Source organism: Thermobia domestica, chromosome 4, assembly GCF_964235325.1.
Source record: "Thermobia domestica chromosome 4, izTheDome1.hap1.1, whole genome shotgun sequence".
Lineage (NCBI taxonomy): Eukaryota > Metazoa > Arthropoda > Insecta > Zygentoma > Lepismatidae > Thermobia > Thermobia domestica.
The window spans coordinates 248363018-248388004 of record NC_137457.1 but is presented as its reverse complement, the minus strand read 5'-3'; the positions used below and the strand labels follow the sequence as shown (position 1 = coordinate 248388004).

At 36.9% G+C, this 24987-nt stretch overlaps 1 protein-coding gene across 2 annotated transcripts in view; it reads left to right on the top strand.

Moving 5' to 3' along the window:
• Nucleotides 1-24987, top strand: part of LOC145683964 (urea transporter 1-like) — a 128636-nt gene that overhangs the window by 34576 nt on the left and 69073 nt on the right. The window contains exon 2 of one of the 2 annotated variants that reach the window (XM_081755691.1): nucleotides 4421-4639. The exons of the other annotated variant lie outside the window; for it this stretch is intronic. Within the exon in view, the coding sequence (XP_081611817.1) occupies nucleotides 4604-4639 (36 nt within the window). The 5' untranslated portion in view covers nucleotides 4421-4603. The remainder of the gene's footprint in view (nucleotides 1-4420; nucleotides 4640-24987) is intronic. 2 annotated transcript variants of the gene reach the window in all.

The following is a 24987-nucleotide window of genomic DNA, read 5'->3' as shown; positions in this document are numbered from 1 at the left end:
CAGAGGATTCTGTGTTTAACACCTCCTGTTTTCCTCCCTTACCTCCTCTATCCCCTGCACTGGGACACGGGGCTCAGTGGTAGAGCTTTTATCTCGGGTTCGTTGGGTCCCTGCTTCGATCCCAGGCCAAATAATATGGTAGTGGACAACAACGTGTCCGTTGGTTTTCTCTGGGTACTCTCCTTTCCTCTCGCTTTTTCATTCCAATAATTCTCCCATTATTATTCACTTGGCTTAATCACCGTTTCCTTTGGCCTAAAGGGTATAAACGTGAGACGTTACATTGAAATATTTCATTGTTCCAACATTTCCTGACTAATATTTTCCGAAATGACGATCCAGAATGTTCTGGTTAAACTAAATCACTGCGCTCATCCCTACTGATATAGAATTACCCGCGTAGTAACTTTCACAGACCGAAAACAAAGATGAAGACAAACCATATAGGTTACGCATACTTCACGAAGATTATTCTTAGTGTTCTAACACTAGTGGAATTCATTTGAACAGGCTAAGCTTGTGGAGTACATAAGTTTCCATCGTCAAAATTTTATTGGATCACTTTCGGAACATTGAAGAGATAAGTAAAGGTTTCTATATATTAGTATATAAAACCTACAGAATTCTCTATCTGAACAAGTAATTGAATGAAAAGACATTTACAAATCTGTAATGAAGTTTATTATTTTAATACATATTTTATTGTGTATAAGGCGTTAGATCAGACATGTGCAAATGGGAACAGGGGATCGGCTACCTCAGAGAAAATTTACTTGTGCCGGGAGACATACGAGACAATGTATAATATTTTCAAAGAATGTAATGGCAATATCAAATAGAGAGATTCGTTCATTGTACCCAAACATCACAGGAACACAAAAGCTTTTAAAACGGTATCCAAAATGTTTTTACTAAAGAAAAGCAGAAAAATGTATTTACTGTAGTTATCATTCTCTCAGAGTTCGGTGGTATACTGGCAGTTCGTCGCGAAGGATATTTTCAAGGTGAATCATTACCCAGAAAAAAAAAATCAATTCAGTTTAAGAGATTACGTAAGAAATATATTTTCAATAACGGGTCAGGCGGGCCTGATGAAAGGGTTCGGTGGGCATGAGTTGGCCCGGGGCCACCCGTTGCACATCACTGACTTAGATGCTCATCAAATTTGTTACTTCAAGCTTTCATACAAGAAGTAGTAGAGACAGTATATGATGGAAGAGTGTGATGCTGTTCAAGTGGCCTTATACACGTAAGCTCCTACGGCAGCGTTTCCCAACCTTTTTCAACTTGCGGCACACTACGGGTGTTACTTGGATTCTCACGGCACACTTATAGATATCATTATTTGTAAATATGAAACACAATGGTATTTTTCTACGATTATTGGTCTCCTTACAGTAAAGAAAGCTCTACCACTGGTTTTTCCCCGTAGAAGATTATTATGCTTATTTTTCATTCTAATTTAGAAATAGGAAACAATTGCAATGAAATATTGTACTCAGGTTTTTAAAAATACGCTTTCTTTTTAAAAACTGTGTCCAACCTTTTACTAAGACGGAAAATCAGTAAATAACAAACGAACAAACAAATCTCTTTTACTTTTAAAACACAAATGTAGGTAATTTGTCGAAAGGATTGAATGATTTTTTAAATTTTCAAGTTACGAAATAGTCTGCAACAATAAAGAAGCAATAATGGTCATAACAGTGATAACAAATACTTTTTCCAACATTAGAAATGTACAGAACAGTAACCCGGTATGAAACTTAAAATTGAAGATTCATAGTCGAGGATCATAGTAATGTGAAACAGTTTTTTTCGTACGTTTTGCAATTTGATTGCTATAAAATTAATAATTTTGTTTCAATTCCTCGCGGCACACCAGCTGCCCATTCACGGCACACCAGTGTGCCGCGGCACACCGGTTGGGAAACGCTGTCCTACGGTATCAAAGGATATAAGCAGTTGAATTCGAACTTTTTAATCTGAGAGATGGGTGGATTAGGGTGCAAATTTAGGAGAAGTGTATATATAAAACTGACATAAATTATTGAGCACTTCCTGTAGGGCTACAATGATTAAATTTGGCATGATTGTAGCTTTCCGGAACTAACCCACAGGAAAATTGCCAAATATGAATATTTTTAATTTTTAGGGGGTCTAAAAGCGGATGAAGAACTTCCCCATGTTATTTAAATGGGCCTTTTTTTGGACATATGATCTCATGTTTTAGGCACTTAGGATAGGAATAAAAACATGAAATTCGGTAAGCTTCCACGTTTTCGTTAACACTACCTAAGTAAATCAATAAACATTTTAAAAATTCAACTTTAGAGTGATTTTGTAGGGAACTAAAAAATCTTTCACATGTTATTTATATGGGACACCTTTTACACCCCCAAATTATTGAGCACTTCCTGTAGGGCTACAAAGATTAAATTTCACATGATTGTAGGTTTTCGGGACATACCTACAGGAAAATTGCCAAAAGTGAATATTTTTAATTTTTAGAGGATCTAAAGAGGGGATGAAGAATTTCCTCATGTTATTTAAATGGGTCTTTTTTATATATCTATAATACCATATCTTAAGTACTCAGAATTGGAATAAAAATTTGAAATTAGGAGTATGCTTGTACGTTTTCGTTAGCGCTACCTAAGTGAATCATCAGAAATAAAAATTTCCAACTGTAGAGTGGTTTTATGGAGTATTGGGGCGTAGAGCATCGCGTGATTGCGGTTGAGCAGTTCTTTAGAAACTGATTCTGTGGTCACGGCTCAACGTCTTTTCCGTCGAAAGTTTAATGTCGAACGTCGAGGTACAGTCCCCCAGATCGAAATAATATACTTCGATAGGTTGCAGCGCTCAGAAGTAAAAAAGAAACCACCTGATCTTCCCCGTTCAGTAGGACCTCTGGAAAACGTAGACAGAGTGAAAAGGGGAGTTCTTGCTAGTCCGAAACAATTCGCTAGGCGACAGGCTGTATTGCTGAGTAGGTTACATCGTTCGCTTCATCTCATCTTACATGATGATCTCAAATTTTCTTATACATCAAAGACCCAGTATTTCTGAACGTCGCAACCCAACGAAGTATAGGGTTTCAATCTGGAACTGCACCTCGACCTTCGACATTAAACTTTCAATGGAAAAGACGTTGAACTGTTACCACAGAATCAGTTTCTAAAGAACTGCTCAACCGCAATCACGCGATGCTCTACGCCCCAATACTCCATAGCGACTGAAACTGAATTATCTGAGCTGTCTTGCAACGGTCAGTCGAAATCAATACCCGTATTCGTCGCTGAGTATTAGCGGTTTAAAAAGCATGCGTTTCCTCTAATTCACTCTGTATAAATGACAACTTTTGGCATTGGGATGATAAGGTTTATTTTGTACTTTGAAGTCTGCTTTTAAAACATTATTAATAAAAATATATTTAAAAATATGAAAAAGAATTAAATAATAGTACTTATACAGCATTAGGTTAACTTTTACTATTCGTATTTTTCAGTAGATCTGGTCTTTTTTTTTTTTTTTTTTTTTTTTTTTAATCTTTGAATACAAATGGCCAAACTATCTTTACATATGAGATGTCTGAAATTGAATTGACAGTATATTTAAACTTAGGAAATATGGACAAATCAAGGTATTTCGCAAAATGTACAGGTGGAATTTTTTAAATTTCCAAATGTGGGACATGGAGACTCGGTAGCTCAGTGGCAGAACTCTTACTTTTGCTACGTGAACTCTCCGGCCAAATAAGTTTGTGATGAAAAATATCGTGTCCGTAGGTTTTCTCGGAGTATTTCTGTTTTCTTCCACATTCTCATTTCACCATTTTTTCCATCATCATTTACTTGTTTCATTTATCGTCTCCCTTAGCCTAAAGGACATAATAGTGGGTCGTTAAACTTAAAGACTTCATTTCAATATGCGGACATGTCCACTGCATAAATGCTAACATGTGTTAACTCGAAAAATATGATCGATTTTAGTTGTTTGTTCACAGAAGGATAAAAGGACACAGTAAATTTTTTTTTTTCCCCAAAGTGAGCGTGACTTTCTTGTTCTTCGATGTAATTAGAGGATGTCGTACAGTAGCTATTTTGAGAATTAACAGGTTTGGAAAAGACAGCGCAAAAAACCAAACAATTAGCAACCGACCTTCAATTTTCAGCATGAAAACTTGTGTTTCACAGCAGAACTATCTAAGCTATTAATACTACTAGTAGTAGTATTCGCAATAGAAACATGACTAGAAACGTACACTGCTCGTAACACTTGGTTTAAAATACTACTACCAAGTTATTCATATTCAAGTAGTTATATACATCTATGTGTCAATGCGAGAGAGAGAGTGTGTGTGTGAGTGTTTGTACGAATGAATCTGGAGATGTTCCATCTCTCTTTCGTCCAATAGGAACCTTATTACGTCATCACGTAAAGGAGGAGTGGCATTCGGTTGTATACTAATGAACTAAGCGGAAGGTGCACAGATGAAATAACGACAAATTGTGACTTGTATGTGATCACCGCTGCACGAGGCCGGTTAAAAAAATTTTTTTTGGAACAGGACTACCAAAAAAAAAATAACATTCACAAAATGGCTGGAGTAAGAAATAGGAGATACAGTGATGAGGTATTGTAATTTCATTGTTATGCTATAGATATCATTTTACAAAGGATCGTATTACATATAATGCAATTCTGTGGCGGCTTTTGAGGGCAATCACATCGGTAATAAATAAATAAATAAATTTTACCTCTACAAGCTAAGGGAAGGAAGGTTATCCAATAATTTAATTCTTGCAGTTAGCTTTCTGAGGATAGATAAAGTTTTCTACCCTAAGCTTACAGCGATAAAAATTTATTTATTCATTTATTAGTTTTTACCTATGTAACTTCTCTTAAAAGCTGCCAATGGTATATATATCTACATTTTTTTTTTTTTTTTTTTTTTTTTTACATGTATAGATTCAAATTTCTACGAAGTTTACACCGATGCTAAGAGATTTTAATACCCTGCTTGTTCACCATTTAATACCTTTTAACAGAGAAACCGAAAAACAAAAATTTTGCTACTCTAAAACGCATATTTTTACTTTTGCGACACGCGTATGCCCCCCTTTCCTCCCAAAATTAAGGCTGAGTAATTATTATTCACGTATTCTATCCAGGTTCAATACCAGGGACATAAGATTTCATATTAAACTGTAGGTTCCCGTTTAATATAGTCTTGATTAGGGTAGGAATGTTAAAAACTTAGATCAAATATTTATAAAATGATAATAGTGATTGTGATTCTGACCTTCCTCTCTGATCTAGTAACTAGGGTGTGCGCCTTTTGTGCACGAGGTCTCGGGTTCGATTCATTGCGGAAAAGGTGTTGAAGGCCGCGGATTTCACCTTAAACTGTAGATACACGTCTAATATAATCTCGGTGTCGGAAAAGAACATTAAACTTGAAATAACCAAACAAAATCAATATTGGTTCTGATGACAGGGATTTCAGGTTCGATTTCAGATTATTATATTTCTCGTGAACAACATCGTGTTCATGTTTTTTTCTCGACGTTCTTATCTTTCCTCCTAGCTTTTCATTCCAGCATTTTTTCCACTTGACTTAATAACTCTTGAACCACCCGACCGATCTCGATCAAATTTGACACATGGATGAGGTTCTGACCTGTGATGTTTTTTTAACATTTCACTTTGACAGTGCAACTCAGGGGATGGGAGGTGCATAACGTCCCTGATTTAGACTGTTCTTGCAGAAAAGTGGTATTCAAGACGCCATAGCGAATTAAATTGGACTAACTTTCAAAATCTTCCTTTGGGGAAAAATTACCATGCGAATTAGGTCAATTTCTGTACTGTTCAACACCTACTTCATCGATACTTTCAACAGAACGTTCTTGTGATAATTCATCTTCCCAAGGTTCCAGAAGCATTAAGCTTCTAAGTAACAACACTTCTTTCTGTTCTACTACCTGATAATGTGTCTCCTCTTTATCACTTTCATCTAAACCGGTAACTTTTGCGTGCTGCAACAGTTCATCTTGTTCGTCAAATTCTGTAAACTGTGTACTGTTTCTATTGTCCATCTTCATCATTAAATTAATTAACCAGCTGTATCATTCCTGTATCTTTTTGCTCTTCTAAAACCGCTGCATTACTCTTAGACGTTTTTCATTTTCGACAAGCTGAGAAAAAGTGCTTTCTTCAAACTACATGCAGAACAAACTTTACTTAATGCTGGACAGTTCTTGAATTTTTTTTTCTCTTCCGGGCGGACGACTGAACGGACAGGGTAAATAGAAATATATGTAAATAATGGAGTTCTGGGAAATCAAATTCGTTAAAAATCGAAAAGTTAACGTATTATACACTGGAAATTTTCACAAAAACACGTAAAAGTGTATTAAAATACTATTACTATTGGAGAATAAGGTCAAATAATGTGATTTATTATGTCTCGCACACTAGTACGTGTTCATCAAAGTGCTTTCATTTCTTGATTAGTTTAGTTTATTAATTTTGTTGATTTCACGGAAATCAACTGTTACTGAATTAAAGCCAAAAGAACAACATTCCTTTTTTAAAACACATATAACACGTACTCCAAGTAAATAGATGCTAGAAATGTTTGTGTGATAAATGTGTAGTTTTGAGTATGAACTAAATTACGAGTATATTTGGTTAATAGATTGCGATTTCCAAGTTTTTAGATAACACTGAAAACAAACACTAATTTTGACTATTCTAACTTCAAACATTCATACAGGCGTGAGAGGTTTCTTGTTCACTTTAAGGTTATGTAAGTATATGGTTAAAAAAAATGACGTCCAATAGTAAATCCATGTTCTATAGTATTATTCCAAGCTCTTTCATAGCTAAATATTTTGCGTTCTCGTCTTTGAGATGAGAAATCCGTGTTCGATTTCCAAATGCGATATTGTTTGTTTGCTGAATTTCAACACCAAAGGTATATGAAACATGGACCTACAGTTTAAAGTGGAATCAGTCATAATAAGATCATTTTTAAAATTCTCATCCACCGGGAATTGAACCAAGGTGCACGCGCTAGACATTACACAAATTATTTTGTTATTGGTTCAGCCTCGTAAAACTGATTTATAAGGTATCGAACTCCGATCTAAGAATCCATAAAAATAGCGATGGGAGGAGACAATGTGTTGACCATACATATAAAAAACAATCTGTACGGCAACGCTGAGAAAAAAAAAGCTAATTTATAGTATAGAAAATCCGAAGAGGTGAAATTTAGCAGGATTCTGTATCATACACAAGATTTTATGTATCGGAATACATACAGGGTTTTTGTTAAGCCATGACCAATCTGTACAACGAAATGAAATGAAATCTTTAAGTTTTACGTCCCACGGTTATGCCGGTTAGGCTAAAGGAGACGGTGATGATAAGTAATGAATGAAATGATGGAATGAAGAAAGTGGGAGGAAACGGGAGAACCCCGAGAAAACTCACGCACATGGTGTTTGTCCATCACAAAGTTCACTTGGCGACCAATCTATACTGTCGCAAATAGAAGGAAGTCATGTGTGTCCTCCATCGACATAAGAAGGATAAAGAAAATTATGGTTATGTACCTTGATAAACATTTATTTGATTGTGTACGGAACTTACGGCTGGAAATAAATATATGGGGAAAAATTGAGTATAAGTATTTAGTAGCATCTAGTAAATTTGTATAGACCATATGTACAAAAATAAGGAGCACGTATGCACCATCTAGGCTGACCTACAAAACAGATAACAGTTCTCTTGCCGAGACAGGAGCAACGCCAGGAAGTCGCCTGTATCCGGAATCTACAAATTTTCCTTCAACATGCGCTCGATTTTTCTCTTCGTAAAGCCACAGCATCAGTGAATTATACACAGAAAATCTAATTGCTGAATCGGGAGATACAGTCAGTCATTAGTCAAATGCTCACCTCTGACCCTTCTCGCTGGTCTAATAGCTAGCTCGCACACTTTTGGAAAAGCTGTTCGAGATTCGAAACAAGGAAAAAGAATTTTTCGAGAAGTGGCACTAGAAAAGCTAAAAATTTCCCAGGAAAATAGGCTTTGGGAAAACTTCGGTTTTTTTGCTTTTTTTTCGTTCAAAACAGTCCTTTCTCTCTCTCTCTCTCTCTCTCTCTCGCTTTTGCATCTCTAGAATAAAGTAATTATTCTATCTATATTTTTACATCTATTTTTGTCAAACGATCTATGTATTATCCCATATTTTCTCTACTTATTCTTCTTATATAACGATGAACCAAGCTGATGCCCCATTGTATCGGCAAAATTCTGGCTTTGACTCGAATTATTGGTGATTACAATGCACTTTGACTTAGGTCCGTTAACTTGGAGTTCGTCAGAAACCGATTCAAACAAAACTTATACCAAAATTTTGTGCACATTTTGTGCAGTTTGTGCACCTTAAGAAACCTAAAATTTTTCATATTTAAATTTTTCAACGGTATGCCAGACCTGAGTTCGTCCAACCGGAAAATCAGAAAAACATATATAAATTAATAGACCGAGTTTTGTGCAGTTTTGTGCACCACTTCCCGAGTTTTGTGCACCTCAAATAACAAAGATATAGCCCCTTGAAAATATTGAGTATGCCAGGAACTGGAGTTCGCCTAACACCGATTTCGGCAAAAGTTACATCAATCGTTAGCATTTGTTTTGTGCAATTTTGTGCACCATCTCCCGAGTTTTGTGCACCTCAAATAACAGAGATATATCTCCTTAAAAATAGTGCGTATGCCAGGCCTGGAGCTCGTCTAACACCGATTCCGGCCAAACGTACATCAATCGTTAGTATTTATTTTGTGCAATTTTGTGCACCACTCTCCGAGTTTTGTGCACCTCACATAACCGAGATATAGCCTCTTAAAAATAGTGCGTATGCCAGGTGTGGAGTTCGTCTAACACCGATTCCAACAAAAGTTAAACCAATCGTTACCACTTATTTTGTGCAATTTTGTGCACCACTTCCCGAGTTTTGTGCACCTCACATAAAGGAGATATAGCTCCTTAAAAATAGTGCGTATGCCAGGTGTGGAGTTCGTCTAACACCGATTCCGGCAAAAGTTGCATAAATCGTTAGCATTTATTTTGTAAAATTTTATGTACCACTTCCCGAGTTTTGTGCACCTCATATAACCAAGACATAGCTTCTAAAAAATAGTGCGTATGCCAGGTGTGGATTTCCGATAACACCGACTCCGGCAAAAGTTACATCAATCGTTAGCATTTATTTTGTGCATTTTGTGCACAATCTCCCGAGTTTTGTGCACCTCACATAACCGAGATATAGCCTCTCTAAAATAGTGCGTATGTCAGGGGTGGAGTTCGTCTAACACCGATTCCGGCAAAAGTTAAATCAATCGTTAGCACTTATTTTGTGCAATTTTGTGCACCACTTCCCGAGTTTTGTGCACCTCACATAAAGGAGATATAGCTTTTTAAAAATAGTGCGTATGCCAGGTGTGGAGTTCGTCTAACACCGATTCCGGCAAAAGATGCATAAATCGTTAGCATTTATTTTGTAAAATTTTATGTACCACTTCCCGAGTTTTGTGCACGTCACATAACCAAGACATAGCTTCTTAAAAATAGTGCGTATGCCAGGTGTGGAGTTCCGATAACACCGACTCCTGCAAAAGTTACATCAATCGTTAGCATTTATTTCGTGCATTTTGTGCACAATCTCCCGAGTTTTGTGCACCTCAAATAACAGAGATATAGCTCCTTAAAAACAGTGCGTATGCCAGGCCTGGAGTTCGTCTAGCACCGATTCCGGCAAATCTTACATCAATCGTTAGCATTTATTTTGTGCAATATTGTGCACCACTCCCCGAGTTTTGTGCACCTCACATAAAGGAGATATAGCTCCTCAAAAATAGTGCGTATATCAGGTGTGAAGTTTCGATAATACCGATTCCGGCAATAGTTACATCAATCGTTAGCATTTATTTTGTGCAATTTTGTGCACCACTTCTCGAGTTTTGTGAACCTCACATAACGTAGATATAGCCTCTTGAAAATAGTGCGTATGCCAGGTTTGGAGTTCGTCTAACACCGATTCCGACGAAATTTAAATCAATCGTTAGCATTTATTTTCTGCAATTTTGTTCACCACTCCCCGAGTTTTGTGCTCCTCAAATAACAGAGATATAGCTCCTTAAAAATAGTGCGTATGCCAGGCCAGGAGTTCGACTAACGCTGATTCCGGCAAAAGTTACATCAATCGTTAGCATTTATTGTGTGCAATTTTGTGCACCACTTTCCGAGTTTTGTGCACTTGACATAACATAGATATAGCCTCTTTAAAATAGTGCGTATGCCAGGTATGGAGTTCGTCTAACACCGATTTCGGTAAAAGTTACATCAATCGTTAGCATTAATTTTGTGCAATTTTGTGCACCTCAAATAACAGAGATATAACTCCTTAAAAATAGTGCGTATGCCAGAGGTGGAGTTCGGATAACACCGATTCCGGCAAAAGTTACGTCAATCGTTAGCATTTATTTTGTGCAATTTTGTGCACCACTTTCCGAGTGTTGTGAACCTCAAATAACAGAGATATAGCCTCTTGAAAATACTGCGTATACCAGGTGTGGAGTTCGTCTAACACCGATTCCGACGAAAGTTACGTCAATCGTTAGCATTTATTTTGTGCACCATCTCTCGAGTTTTCTGCACCTCAGATAACAGAGATATAGCTCCTTAAAAATAGTGCGTATGCCAGGTTTGGAGTTCCGATAACACCGATTCCGGCAAAATTACCATTAATCGTTAGCATTTATTTTGTGCAATTTTGTGCACCACTTCCCGAGTTTTGTGCACCTCACATAACATAGATATTGCCTCTCTAAAATAGTGCGTATGCCAGGTATGGAGTTCGGATAATAGCGATTCCGCCAAAAGTTATGTCAATCGTTAGCATTTATTTTGTGCAATTTTGTGCACCACTTCCCGAGTTTTGTGCACCTTACATAACATAGATATTGCCTCTCTAAAATAGTGCGTATGCCAGGGATGGAGTTCGGATAACACCGAATCCGGCAAAAGTTATGTCAATCGTTAGCATTTATTTTGTGCAATTTTGTGCACCACTTCCCGAGTTTTGTTCACCTCAAATAACATAGATATAGCCTCTTGAAAATAGTGCGTATACCAGGTGAGGAGTTCGTCTAACACCGATTCCGACGAAAGTTACATCAGTCGTTATCATTTATTTTGTGCAATTTTGTGCAGCATCTCCGAGTTTTGTGAACCTCACATAACGTAGATATAGCCTCTTGAAAATAGTGCGTATGCCAGGTTTGGAGTTCGTCTAACACCGATTCCGACGAAATTTAAATCAATCGTTAGCATTTATTTTCTGCAATTTTGTTCACCACTCCCCGAGTTTTGTGCTCCTCAAATAACAGAGATATAGCTCCTTAAAAATAGTGCGTATGCCAGGCCAGGAGTTCGACTAACGCTGATTCCGGCAAAAGTTACATCAATCGTTAGCATTTATTGTGTGCAATTTTGTGCACCACTTTCCGAGTTTTGTGCACTTGACATAACATAGATATAGCCTCTTTAAAATAGTGCGTATGCCAGGTATGGAGTTCGTCTAACACCGATTTCGGTAAAAGTTACATCAATCGTTAGCATTAATTTTGTGCAATTTTGTGCACCTCAAATAACAGAGATATAACTCCTTAAAAATAGTGCGTATGCCAGAGGTGGAGTTCGGATAACACCGATTCCGGCAAAAGTTACGTCAATCGTTAGCATTTATTTTGTGCAATTTTGTGCACCAGTTCCCGAGTGTTGTGAACCTCAAATAACAGAGATATAGCCTCTTGAAAATACTGCGTATACCAGGTGTGGAGTTCGTCTAACACCGATTCCGACGAAAGTTACGTCAATCGTTAGCATTTATTTTGTGCACCATCTCTCGAGTTTTCTGCACCTCAGATAACAGAGATATAGCTCCTTAAAAATAGTGCGTATGCCAGGTTTGGAGTTCCGATAACACCGATTCCGGCAAAATTACCATTAATCGTTAGCATTTATTTTGTGCAATTTTGTGCACCACTTCCCGAGTTTTGTGCACCTCACATAACATAGATATTGCCTCTCTAAAATAGTGCGTATGCCAGGTATGGAGTTCGGATAATAGCGATTCCGCCAAAAGTTATGTCAATCGTTAGCATTTATTTTGTGCAATTTTGTGCACCACTTCCCGAGTTTTGTGCACCTTACATAACATAGATATTGCCTCTCTAAAATAGTGCGTATGCCAGGGATGGAGTTCGGATAACACCGAATCCGGCAAAAGTTATGTCAATCGTTAGCATTTATTTTGTGCAATTTTGTGCACCACTTCCCGAGTTTTGTTCACCTCAAATAACATAGATATAGCCTCTTGAAAATAGTGCGTATACCAGGTGAGGAGTTCGTCTAACACCGATTCCGACGAAAGTTACATCAGTCGTTATCATTTATTTTGTGCAATTTTGTGCAGCATCTCCGAGTTTTGTGAACCTCACATAACGTAGATATAGCCTCTTGAAAATAGTGCGTATGCCAGGTTTGGAGTTCGTCTAACACCGATTCCGACGAAATTTAAATCAATCGTTAGCATTTATTTTCTGCAATTTTGTTCACCACTCCCCGAGTTTTGTGCTCCTCAAATAACAGAGATATAGCTCCTTAAAAATAGTGCGTATGCCAGGCCAGGAGTTCGACTAACGCTGATTCCGGCAAAAGTTACATCAATCGTTAGCATTTATTGTGTGCAATTTTATGCACCATGTCCCGAGTTTTGTGCACCTCAGATAAGAGAAATATAACTACTTGAAAATAGTGCGTATACCAATAGCCCAGGTGCAAACAGATCCAACAAAATCTCTTTGTGTGTCAAATGTCAGTATTACTTGAGTAGAGTTTTGTGCACCATGTCCCGAGTTTTGTGCACCTCAGATACCCGAAATGTTTCCACTTGAAAATAGTGCTTATACCAATATCTCAAGTGCGTACAGCGCCGACCAAATATCTTAGTATGTCAAATGTTAGTACTTTTGCTGTAGAGTTTTCTGCACCATGTCTCGAGTTTTGTGCACCTTAAATACCGGAAAGATAACCACTGGAAAATAGTGCGTATACCAATATCGGAAGTGCGTACAGCGCCGACCAAATCTCTTATTAAATCAAATGTTAGTACTCCTTCTCTAGAGTTTTGTGCACCATGTCCCGAGTTTTGTGCACCTCAGATGCCCGAAATATATAGCCACTTGAAAATAGCGTGTATACCAATAGCCCAAGTGGGTACAACGCCAACCAAATCTCTTAGTAAGTCAAATGTTAGTACTCGTTCTCTAGAGTTTTGTGCACCATGTTCCGTGTTATGTGCGACTCAGATACCAGAAGTATAAACACTTGAAAATAGTTCGTATACCAATATCTCATGTGCGTACTGCGCCGACCAAATCTCTTAGTATGTCATATTTTAGTACTCCTTCTGCAGAGTTTTGATCACCATGTCCCGAGTTTTGTGCAACTCAGATACCGGAAATATAACCATTTGAAAATAGTTCGTATACCAATAGCCCAAGTGCGACCGCGCCAACCAAATCTCTTAGTAAGTCAAATGTTAGTACTCCTTCTGTAGAGTTTTGTGCAACATTTCCCGAGTTTTTTTGCACCTCAGATACCGGAAATATAACTACTTGAAAATAGTGCGTATGTAAATAGAACAAGTGCGTACAGCGCCGACCAAATCAAATGTTAGTACTCCTTCTCTAGAGTTTTGTGCACAATGCCCCGAGTTTTGTGCAACTCAAACACCGGAAATATAACCACTTGAAAATAGTGCGTATACCAATTCCTCAAGTGCGTACAGCGTCAACCGAATTTTCTACTATGTCAAATGTTAGTACTCCTTCTGTAGAGTTTTGTGCACCATGTCCCGAGTTTTGTGCACCTCTAATCCCCGAAATATAACCACTTGAAAATAGTGCGTATTCTAATATCCCAAATGCGTATAACGCTGACCAAATCTCTTACTATGTTATGTTTTATTACTCGTTCTGTAGAGTTTTGTGCACCATTTCCCGAATTTTGTTGAATCAAATACCCGAGAGATAATCTCTTGAAAATAGTGCGTATACCAATATCCCAAGTGCGTACAACGCGGACCAAATATTTTAATATATCAAATGTTAGTTCTTTTTCTGTAGAGTTTTGTGCACCATGTCCCGAGTTTTGTGCATGTGAGATACCTGAAATATGACTGATAATAGTGCGTGTACAAATAGAACAAGTGCGTAGAGCGCCAACTTAACCTCTTAGTATGTCCAATGATAGTACTGCTTAGGGTTTTGTGCACTATATCCCGAATTTTGTGCAACTCGGATGCATGAAATATAAACACTTGAAAATAGTGCGTATAACAATAGCCCAAGTGCGTACAGTGGTGACCAGAGCTAGTGGTACGTCAAATTGTAGTGTTTATCCTGTAAAATTTTCACAGGAATTACGCACTTCACATAATGGTATACGCACTATATTCAAGTGGTTATATTTCGGGTATCTGAGTTGCACATAACTCGGGACATGGTACACATAACTCTACAGAAGGAGTACTAAAATATGACATACTAAGAGATTTGGTCGGCGCTGTACGCACTTGAGATATTGGTATACGCACTATTTTCAAATGGTTATACTTCGGGTATCTCAGTTGCACAAAACTCGGTTCATGGCGCACAAAACTCTACAGAATGAGTACTAAAATATGACATAGTAAGAGATTTGGTCGGCGTTATACGCACTTCCGTTATTGGTATACGCACTATTTTCAAGTCGTTATATTTCGGGTATTTGAGCTGCACAAAACTCGGGACATGGTGCACATAACTCTACAGAAGGAGTACTAAAATATGATATACCAAGAGATTTGGTCGGCGCTGTACGCACATGAGATATTGGTATACGCACTATTTTCAAGTCGTTATATTTCGGGTATCGGAGTTGCTCAAAACTTGGGACATGGTGCATAAAAGTCTACAGAATGGGTACTAAAATATGGCATAGTAAGAGATTTGGTCGGCGTTATACGCACTTGAGATATTGGTATACGCACTATTTTCAAGTGGCTATATTCCGGGGATCATAGGTGCACAAAACTTGTGACATGGTGCAAAAAACACTACAGAAGGAGTACTAACATTTGACTTAGTAAAAGATTTGGTTGGCGCTGTACGCACTTGGGTTATTGGTATACGCACTATTTTCAAGTCGTTACATTTCGGGTATCTGAGTTGCACAAACCTGAAACATGGTGCACAAAACTCTACAGAAGGAGTACGAAAATATGACATAGTAAGAGATTTGGTCGGCGTTATACGCACTTGGGCTACTGGTATACGCACTATTTTCAAGTGGCTATATTTCGGGTATCTCAGTTGCACAAAACTCGAGACATGGTGCACATAACTCTACAGAAGGAGTACTAAAATATGACATACTAAGAGATATGGTCGGCGTTGTACGCACTTGAGATATTGGTATACGCACAATTTTCAAGTGCTTATATTTCGGGTATCTGAGGTGCACAAAACTCGGGACATGGTGCACAAAACTCTACAAAAGAAGTACTAACATTTGACATAGTAAAAGGTTTGGTTGGCACTGTACAGACTGGGACTATTGGTATACGCACTATTTTCAAGTGATTATATCCCAGTTACCTAATGTGTATTAAACTCCGTTGATCCTTCAGAAAATTGCAAGTACTAAATGCTAACGAATTATATGACTTTGACTAGTGTCGGTGGTATGCAAATTCCAGTGCCTGGCATACGCACTGTTTTCAAGTGTTGATATATCTGTTATTTGAAATGCACAAAACTCGGGAAGTGGTGAACAAAATTGCACAAGATAAATGCTAACGAATGATGTAACTTTTGCCGGTATTGGTGTTAGACGACTCCACACCTGGCATACGCACTATTTTTAAGACTATATCTATGTTATGTGAGGTGCACAAAACTCGGGAGATGCTGCACAAAATAGCACAAAATAAGTGGTAACGATTGATTTAACTTTTGCCGGAATCGGTGTTAGACGAACTCCACACCTGGCATACGCACTATTTTTAAGAGGCTATATCTCGGTTATTTGAGGTGCACAAAACTTGGGGAGTGATGCACAAAATTACACAAAATAAATGCTAACGATTGATGTACGTTTTGCCGGAATAGGTGTTAGACGAGCTCCAGGCCTGGCATACGCACTATTTTTAAGGAGATATATCTCTGTTATTTGAGGTGCACAAAACTCGGGAGATGGTGCACAAAATTGCACAAAATAAATGCTAACGATTGATGTAACTTTTGCCGAAATCAGTGTTAGGCGAACTCCAGTTCCTGGCATACTCAATATTTTCAAGGGGCTATATCTTTGTTATTTGAGGTGCACAAAACTCGGGAAGTGGTGCACAAAACTGCACAAAACTCGGTCTATTAATTTATATATGTTTTTCTGATTTTCCGGTTGGACGAACTCAGGCCTGGCATACCGTTGAAAAATTTAAATATGAAAAATTTTAGGTTTCTTAAGGTGCACAAAATTTTGGTATAAGTTTTGTTTGAATCCGTTTCTGACGAACTCCAAGTTAACGGACCTCTTTGACTTGACCTCTGTATCTCTTGAAAGCGAGTCTACTTAATTCATTTCGTTTCCCAAGATTAGATAATAGGCTTTCCTTGATTGATATCGTCACGGAAACAAACGACTACGTGACTGCGTTTCGCTTCATTGAAAGATTGCAAACTTACATAATTATAGGTCATTCTCAAATGTTTTAAGCAAAATCTGAGGCGCTTTAGTGAGAAAGAGATTAGACCTAACACAAGTTTTTGTTTATTTTAGAGGTGTACGGGAAGCAGTGGCGTTAGCAGAATTTCATCAGGGGGAGGGATTGATTTTATTTGAGTTGAGTGTAGCGTCCCTTTCAGCAGCGAGGTTATATAAGACCTACTTCTACTGATTAACTTGGGATCCTAACCACATGAGCTTCCACCAGGAATCGAACGAGGGTCTCCTACGTCAGAACGCGTAAGAGGAGGGGGAGTGAGTTTAAACACTCAATGTCGTATCCTTTCAGGTTAAACATGATTTTTGTTTGTATTTCTCTTAATATAATAAATGTTTATTTTTCCATAATATCTTACTCGAGCAGGGAGGAGGAGTTTAAATCCCGAAAACCTTCCCATTTTGTACGCCACTGGTGGTCAGCGCATCAGCATTGTGAACTCCAAATTCATTTGCTCTGATTTAATAAACATGATTTTCTCACTTTTGAATTCTAAGCAAGTTTTTTAATCAAACACTGAAATAGAGTTCTTAATCAACACCAGAAATTACATGAGCCCATCCCTAACAAAAGGTCTCTTTTTGCTTCTCCATCACATATTCATTTTAGGTTTTTATCTCCGAATATAAAAGACGCAATCGCAACACAAAATTATTTTGCGTAAACTATAATAAATTTGATGAATTATTCCCATCCAATAAAAGCTTTCGGAAAAATTGGGAAAATGATATTTATAATGGGCCTAGCTCACCCTTGTATCCCTCAAGTTGCGTCTGTGACATTAATTAATGGAGCTATGCTCTGTCCGATTCACAAATGAGATATTTTAATCTTATTAATATTTAAGAAGAATTTTAAGTAAAATGTTATTGTTACTTGTTCCATTGAAGGTATCATGGTATAATGCTTTCTCAAAATTACTATCAACTTTGGTTTATATATGTACTATAATTCTCTTTTAAACAAAAACAACAAAGTATGTCTACACGCCTCGTTTTGAAGTCCATAGTTTCGCAACCATTTCATTTGATTCAATTTATGGATAAGAATAAACACCTTTACAAGGAGAGGGAGGTGGCTAGTTTTTTTCTTTTTTAACCGTGCTGTAAATTACTGGTTAACTCTAGCACATACATATAATAAACATATTATTTGAGCATAATGCCAACAATATCCATATGGACCTATATAGTTGCTAAATTCTAAAGGGTAATCCAAGCATGCTAAATCTTAAGCCATAACGGAAAGCATTCAGTGTTTCTTCCAGACACGTTTTTGGAGGGGCACTGCCCCCCGGAGCTCTGAGAGTGCCCCCCGGACGAGACCAAAATAATACATCTATAATATAATAATAAATAAAATAGTATCAGTACTGCCCCCCGGAATACTGTGTGTTCCCCCCGGAACATTTTTCTGAAGAAAACGACTGAAAGCATTACGAAATGTAATCAATTTTATCTGTTTCCAAGAACGATGATTTAGATGTGGAAATAACACACATAATATAAGAAAGATTGTGAAATTGTAAGAAAGTATGTGGTGTTCTGTGTGACCACTGAATCACAGTAAAGAATAACGGGATGATCTGTGGTGACCAGCAATGATATACGGAGCAGAAACATGGCCAATAAAGAAAGCACAGGAAAAAAGCTTGAACGTTACCGAAATGAGAAAGTGGAATAACTAGAAGAGACAGAACGAAGAATGAGAGTTTAAGAGGAACAACGAAGGTTGTAGAGATATTTAAGAAGATCCAAGAAAGAAGACCGCAGTAGTATGGCCATCTAATGAGAAGAACAAACTGATATATATATATATATATATATATATATATATATATATATATATATATATATATATATATATATATATATATATATATATATATATATATATATATATATATATATATATATATATATATATAAAGTAATGGCAATGGAAATGTATGGAAAGAGAGGTAGAGAAAGACCAAGAATGAAATGGCTGGATATAACTAAGAAATACTTCAGAGAGGAAGGTCTAAGAGGGAGAGAATTTCGGAACAGGAATTTATGAAAGAGACTCATCAGAAATGTCGACCCCACGTAAATGGGAAAAGACAGAGAGAAACATATAAGCTATATTTGCAATACCTCAGTATTTAGTGTGGGTGAGACAATCATATAAGTATTGTTGACGCCATGTGAACAATATCCTTAATTCTTGAAATACGTTTTGAAATATATTTAGTGTGGCTATTGGGGACAATTATACGAGTATTGTTGATGATATACTACCAATGTCGTTAATTTTTGCAGTACGTTTTGTATTTGTATTTCCATTATTGGTATGGCTAGGAAAACCTTATGGGTATTGTTGACCCTATACTATGGTTTTCGTTGTTTTGAAATATTTGCCTTTTTTTAGTTTAACGTCCTATAACTGTCCACCGAAGCTAACTAGGAAGGGAGACGGTGACGATAAAATGGATAATAATGATGAAATGACAAAAATGGAGGAAAACTGGAGAACTGAGAAAACCCCCAAACACGGTGTTTGGCCACCAGAAATGCCCACTTTTTGATTGAACTCCTCAGTGGCTATATGGTCAGCATACTTACTTTTTGTGCAGGAGATCCAGATTTGATTCCCGATGGGAGTTCATGTAGTTCGACTTACAGCTGCAGATCTACGTCTCATATGTTCTGAACGGAATGTTAAACTCCAAATCTACTAGATAGCATAATTTAGTACAGCTGTGACAGCCATATAAATATTGTTGATACTATATTACCATCAGCAACAGGTTTCAGGATGTTTGTGGGACATATCCCAATATGTTATTTTTTTTTAATATATAGAAATCCAGAAATCGAGAAAGTAATATCTGTTTTTAAGTAATGACTTGTATATGAAATAATATCGAATCAGATATAATATATCTGGACATAAGCAAAGCTTTTGACTCCGTAAATCTCTCACTTCCTTTACACAAATTAGCAAACAAGTTAAATGTACATGATACATTACTAAAGCTCATTTCAAGCTATCTTCCTGATAGACAACAACATGTAGTCACTTCTGGTGATATTTCCACCTTTCTCTCAGTAATAAATGGTGTGTCACAAGGGGATATCCTTGGTATCATACTTCTTTTCTTATTCATACATGACCTTTCCGACCACCTTCAAACCACAGGTAGAAATGTTCTCCTATTTACTGACGATTGCAAACTCTTCAGAGAAATCTCTACACAACAAGATTTCATGAATCTCCAAAATGATCTTGCACGATTTGCTTTTTGGTGTGAAACTTGGTGTTTGGAGTTAAAAATCCCAATGAATGTACATCTCTTACAATTTCTCTAAGGAAAAATCGCATTGCAAAATGTACTGGCTCATAACGATCTTGGTGTATCTTTGATGACACGCACACTTACAGGAAACTTATCGCTACTGTTACAAAAATATGTATGGGAACGTTAGGAATGTTGTACAGATTTACACAAATTTACACACACAGGCCTTCATTTATCCTGTAATGGAATACTGTTCACCTATTTGGTCTATGATTTGCCCCACACTTCTTTACAAGCTAGATATTGTTCCCAACTACCTTTTAGCCACTATTTGTTACAAAGTTCTAGAGCTACGTAGGCGCAATAATAAAACTATTATGAAAACAGTCAGTATAGTATCGTACACTACTCATTGGAGAAAAGCTGTTATTTTGTTTCTGCATAAAGCGACAAATGGAAAATTAAACTATCTGTCTCTATTTCACACACTTAATTTCAGAGTGTCCATTCCTACAACATGGAATACAACGTGTCTATTTCATGTTCCAAAACCTAGACTTACAGTAATTCAAAGGTTGTTTATATACAGGTTTCCTACTGATTTCAACAGGTTTCCTACTGCGTACTGATTTCCTCCAACCTTCTGAAAAAAGTTTCAGATTAGGATTGAGATAAAATAAGTGGTAAACAAGATTATGTAAATTTTTCTTCGTATTTTTTTTCTTGAATTACTGTTGTTGTTACGTATTTCTTGTTGAATTTTATTATTTTTCAACTGTTCTTACCTGTTTCAGTGCAAAATGGCCAACATGCTCTATCTGGAACTATACATGTAAATAAATAAATAAAAATAAAGAAATATTTGACCTAAGAAGGGTAGATTAAAACTCGGACACTTTTGCGTACGTTACAATTTAGGGACCCGTACGAGTATTAATAATATCGTTTGTGGTGTGGAGAACAACACGACTTCCGTCGATTTTTAATCATCATAAATTAATAGGTTACGTACGGCATGCACTATGGAAAGGTCATTGTTTCTATTCTTGACCACTGACTTTTTCTAATAGTTGCATCTCTATTTCAGATTTTTAGGTCATCTTTTTTTTGCAGCATTTTGGCAAGTGAAATGGAAAAAAGAAAAAAGAAAAAGAAAAAGCAATGAAAGCAGATGTGCTAGTGGAGAATGTGAAGAGCATTGAGTACATATAATTTTAGCTTTGAGAGGGCGGTTTCTTTCTGTCGGGCGCACAGATTGAGTAAATCAACAACATTTCTGTTCGATGTGAATGAATTCTCTATTGCGATATAAAGGTGAGAGACAAAACCAGATTTTCTGAATCTGCTCCAAATACTACTTCGTAATTAGGACAGATGACCTGTGACTTTTATCTGGGGGGTAAACACTTCCATTCAAAACACAACGTGAGCATTTCTATGAGACGGATTTCTTGGAAATGAGTCAATCTAGAAAACTAGATTAGATATATTAGGAATAACGAATATTTCAAGTAAAGACGCCTGCAAGAGTACATTCCTTGTCTATACAATAAAACTTGTTCAAAGTGAAAAGGATCTGAACTCTTTTTCCCAAATTGGACAAGTTTCTGCATAATACGAGGTACGCCCTCAAAATAAGTGTACTAGGGCCCTCGTGGGCAGAGGGAGTTTGTTGTTGCTATGTTGGTCGCAATGCCGTGTAGCTTAACTTCTACCTTTCCAGTAAGCCCAGTCACGCGTCAGTACCATCAAAATTGTGGCCACAGTAACGTTTCCTGCGAAAGATGTCGATGAAATTTGCCGCCAAGTGCGAGATTCGCAGCGTTATCCGTTATCTCGTTGTAAACGGAAAATTTTTGTCTGAAGTTTTTAACGAGATCAAAACAATTGGGAAGGGCAATTCAGAATAAGAGGGGAGGACTGCTAACAAAGGGAGTCCACTTTCTGCACGATAATGCCAGACCGAATAGGGCCAAATCAACAAAGCATATTTTGGAGTCATTCGGATAGGATGTTTTGAACCACCCCGCCCATTCCCCTGACCTGGCGCCTTCAGATTATCATCGGTTCACCTCCGTGAAGACGCACGTGGGTGGGAATTTTTTTCAATTGACGAAGAATTGAAGGTGGAGGTGAAGAATCGAGCAAAAGAGGTGTCGGGAGACTTCTTTGAATAAGGCATAAAAAAATGATCACTCGTCTCACTAAGTACATAGAGAGGGATGGCGACTACGTGGAAAAATAATTCATATATGCACTGATGTAACCACGTAAAACATTTTTTAAATACATTTTTTTGAAACCTACAAAAATTTAGTACACTCATTTTCTGAACGTGCCTCGTAAGTTGCATACAGGTATTATTATAGGTCTGAATAAATTTACTAAGTACATACCTACACGTATACCTGCGCTATCACTCGCCTCTCTAATGCTAGTAGATGTCGCTACTTGCGCTACCACTTGTCTCTAGTGCTAATAGAGTCGCTACCTGCGATATCACTTGCCTCTCTAATGCTAATAGATGACGCTACCTGCGCTATCACTCGCCTGTCTAATGCTAATAGATGTGGCTACCTGCGTTATTACTTGCTTGCCTGATGCTAATAGATGTCGCTAGCGTACAGACAATTTGGCAATTCAAAACTACTAGTTGTTCCCCAAGTCTCCAGCTCATCTACAAATTGCCTGTAACGAATTACCGTGACTGAGAGACTTTTCGTGACTTGCGTTTATAATAATAATTAAGAATATCTAATTTATTTCGCATAGATATTTATGAAACCTGTAACTCTTAACTATTTCAAAATTTTAGCTTTACTGACAAACTGAGATCTTTTATGACGTTTCAATTGTAATATAAAAACTAATATTTCAGTTTAATAATATCTAAATACAACAATTGTTATAACCATATTTGGATTTGATCATTGATATTTGTGTAACCTTTGTTGGGTAACCTAAACAAAAATTAATTAATTAATTAAATGTAAAAAAAAAATAATAATAATTTTAAATTCAAGAACTGAAGGCTCAGCGGTACAACTAGTTAAGAGCCTGCCTTACTAAAAATAATGTAAAATTTACCATTTTTCTTTTGCTTGTTTATTCATAAGTGAAAGGAGATAATGATATGGAACTTACCGCAATGATAGATAATGTTGTTCTACAACAGAAAATATGAACCTGAAGAATTTTCAGTGTTGCCATCCATAGAAATTACAGTGTTGCCAGAATAACAATTTCCCTAAAATCTAAGTTAAGGCAGCGACTAGAGGAACGAACTCAACTGCATTTGATTACTTATCATGTTGTTTTGGTTTCCTGTGTACTACTTTTTAAATAATAGTTGTATTTAGTTTGCAATAAACAAACTAGTTTTAATATACAGTTATTAAAACTAAATAATAATGCTATTTAAAAAGTAGTTCACAGCAAACCAAAACAACACAATACGTAACCAAGTGCAGCTGAGATCGTTCCTCTAGTCGCTGCCTTAACTTAGATTTTAGGGAAATTGTTATTCTGGCAACACTGTAATTTCTATGGATGGCAACACTGAAAATTCTTCAGGTTCATATTTTCTGTTGTAGAACAACATTATCTATCATTGTGGTAAGTTCCATATCATTATCTCCTTTCACTTATGAATAAACAAGCAAAAGAAAAATGGTAAATTTTACATTATTTTTAGTAAGGCAGGCTCTTAAGGTAATTAGCAGACAACATTAACGAATAATCTTTTCTGAAATAGTTCTTTTATTTAACAGCAATATCGCTAGGATTCACTACAACTATAGTTTGAATAGTCCCAATGTAACTTTAAAAAAACATTCTTGAGACTAAGTAAGCTTTAGAAAATAAAATATACAAAAAAGAAAGACATTTAAGTAACTGGAGCAACGGTAGTTCATTGGTAGAGACCTCACCTTTGGTACGAGGAGTCCCTGTTTATATTCAAGACCAGGTGACTTTCTGCTGGACTACATCGTGTCTGTGAGTTTTCTCGAAGTTCTTTCCCACTTCTTATTTCACCAATTCTACCATAATTACCCATTTTAATTACCCATTTTCATTAATCATCCGTCTCCTTGAGCCTGAAGAACAACCGTGGGACGCAAGAAAAGAAACCAGAAACTACAAATATTCTGCATCCTCCTTTCCATCACTCCTTTCCGTTCTTCATATTGAATTCATGAACGTTGCCATTTACTCACGTGGTATTCTTACTTCATAAACTCTTGCACAAGCTTGTATTTACACGGCTGCATACCTAATTAAGGATACTCGATTGCAAGCTTGTTGCAGACTTGCCAATAATATGCAATTTTAGACTAGCCTTAAAAATCCCTTGTCAAGCACGACTTAAAATTTACACTTGATAAAGCTATGCACGTTGAGAATCTCTAAGGCTAAGTCTACCAAGAGAAATTAAAGGCAAAGTTGGACTTAGCTAGATGTGCTTCCTTACTGGGCATGCATGCATGGAATGTCACTCATATTTTTTCTTCACTGTAAATGAGTTTAATATAATGATGGTTTAAAGTTATCTTGTTCGCCTATCATCAGATAGTTTGCCTTTGAAAGCTTAAATAACCACAAAACAAAAGAAATATGTATATATACACACCCCACCTCACAGACCCCTACTATCCAGTCATAGTACACACGAACGTTGGCTTCGAATGAGGCAAGAACACTTGAAGAAGGGAATAGTACTTAACTTGTTCGTTGAAGACTGCAGATAAGGGATTGGAAGCAGCAGTATACAACACTGCCATCTATTGATGTACTGCTT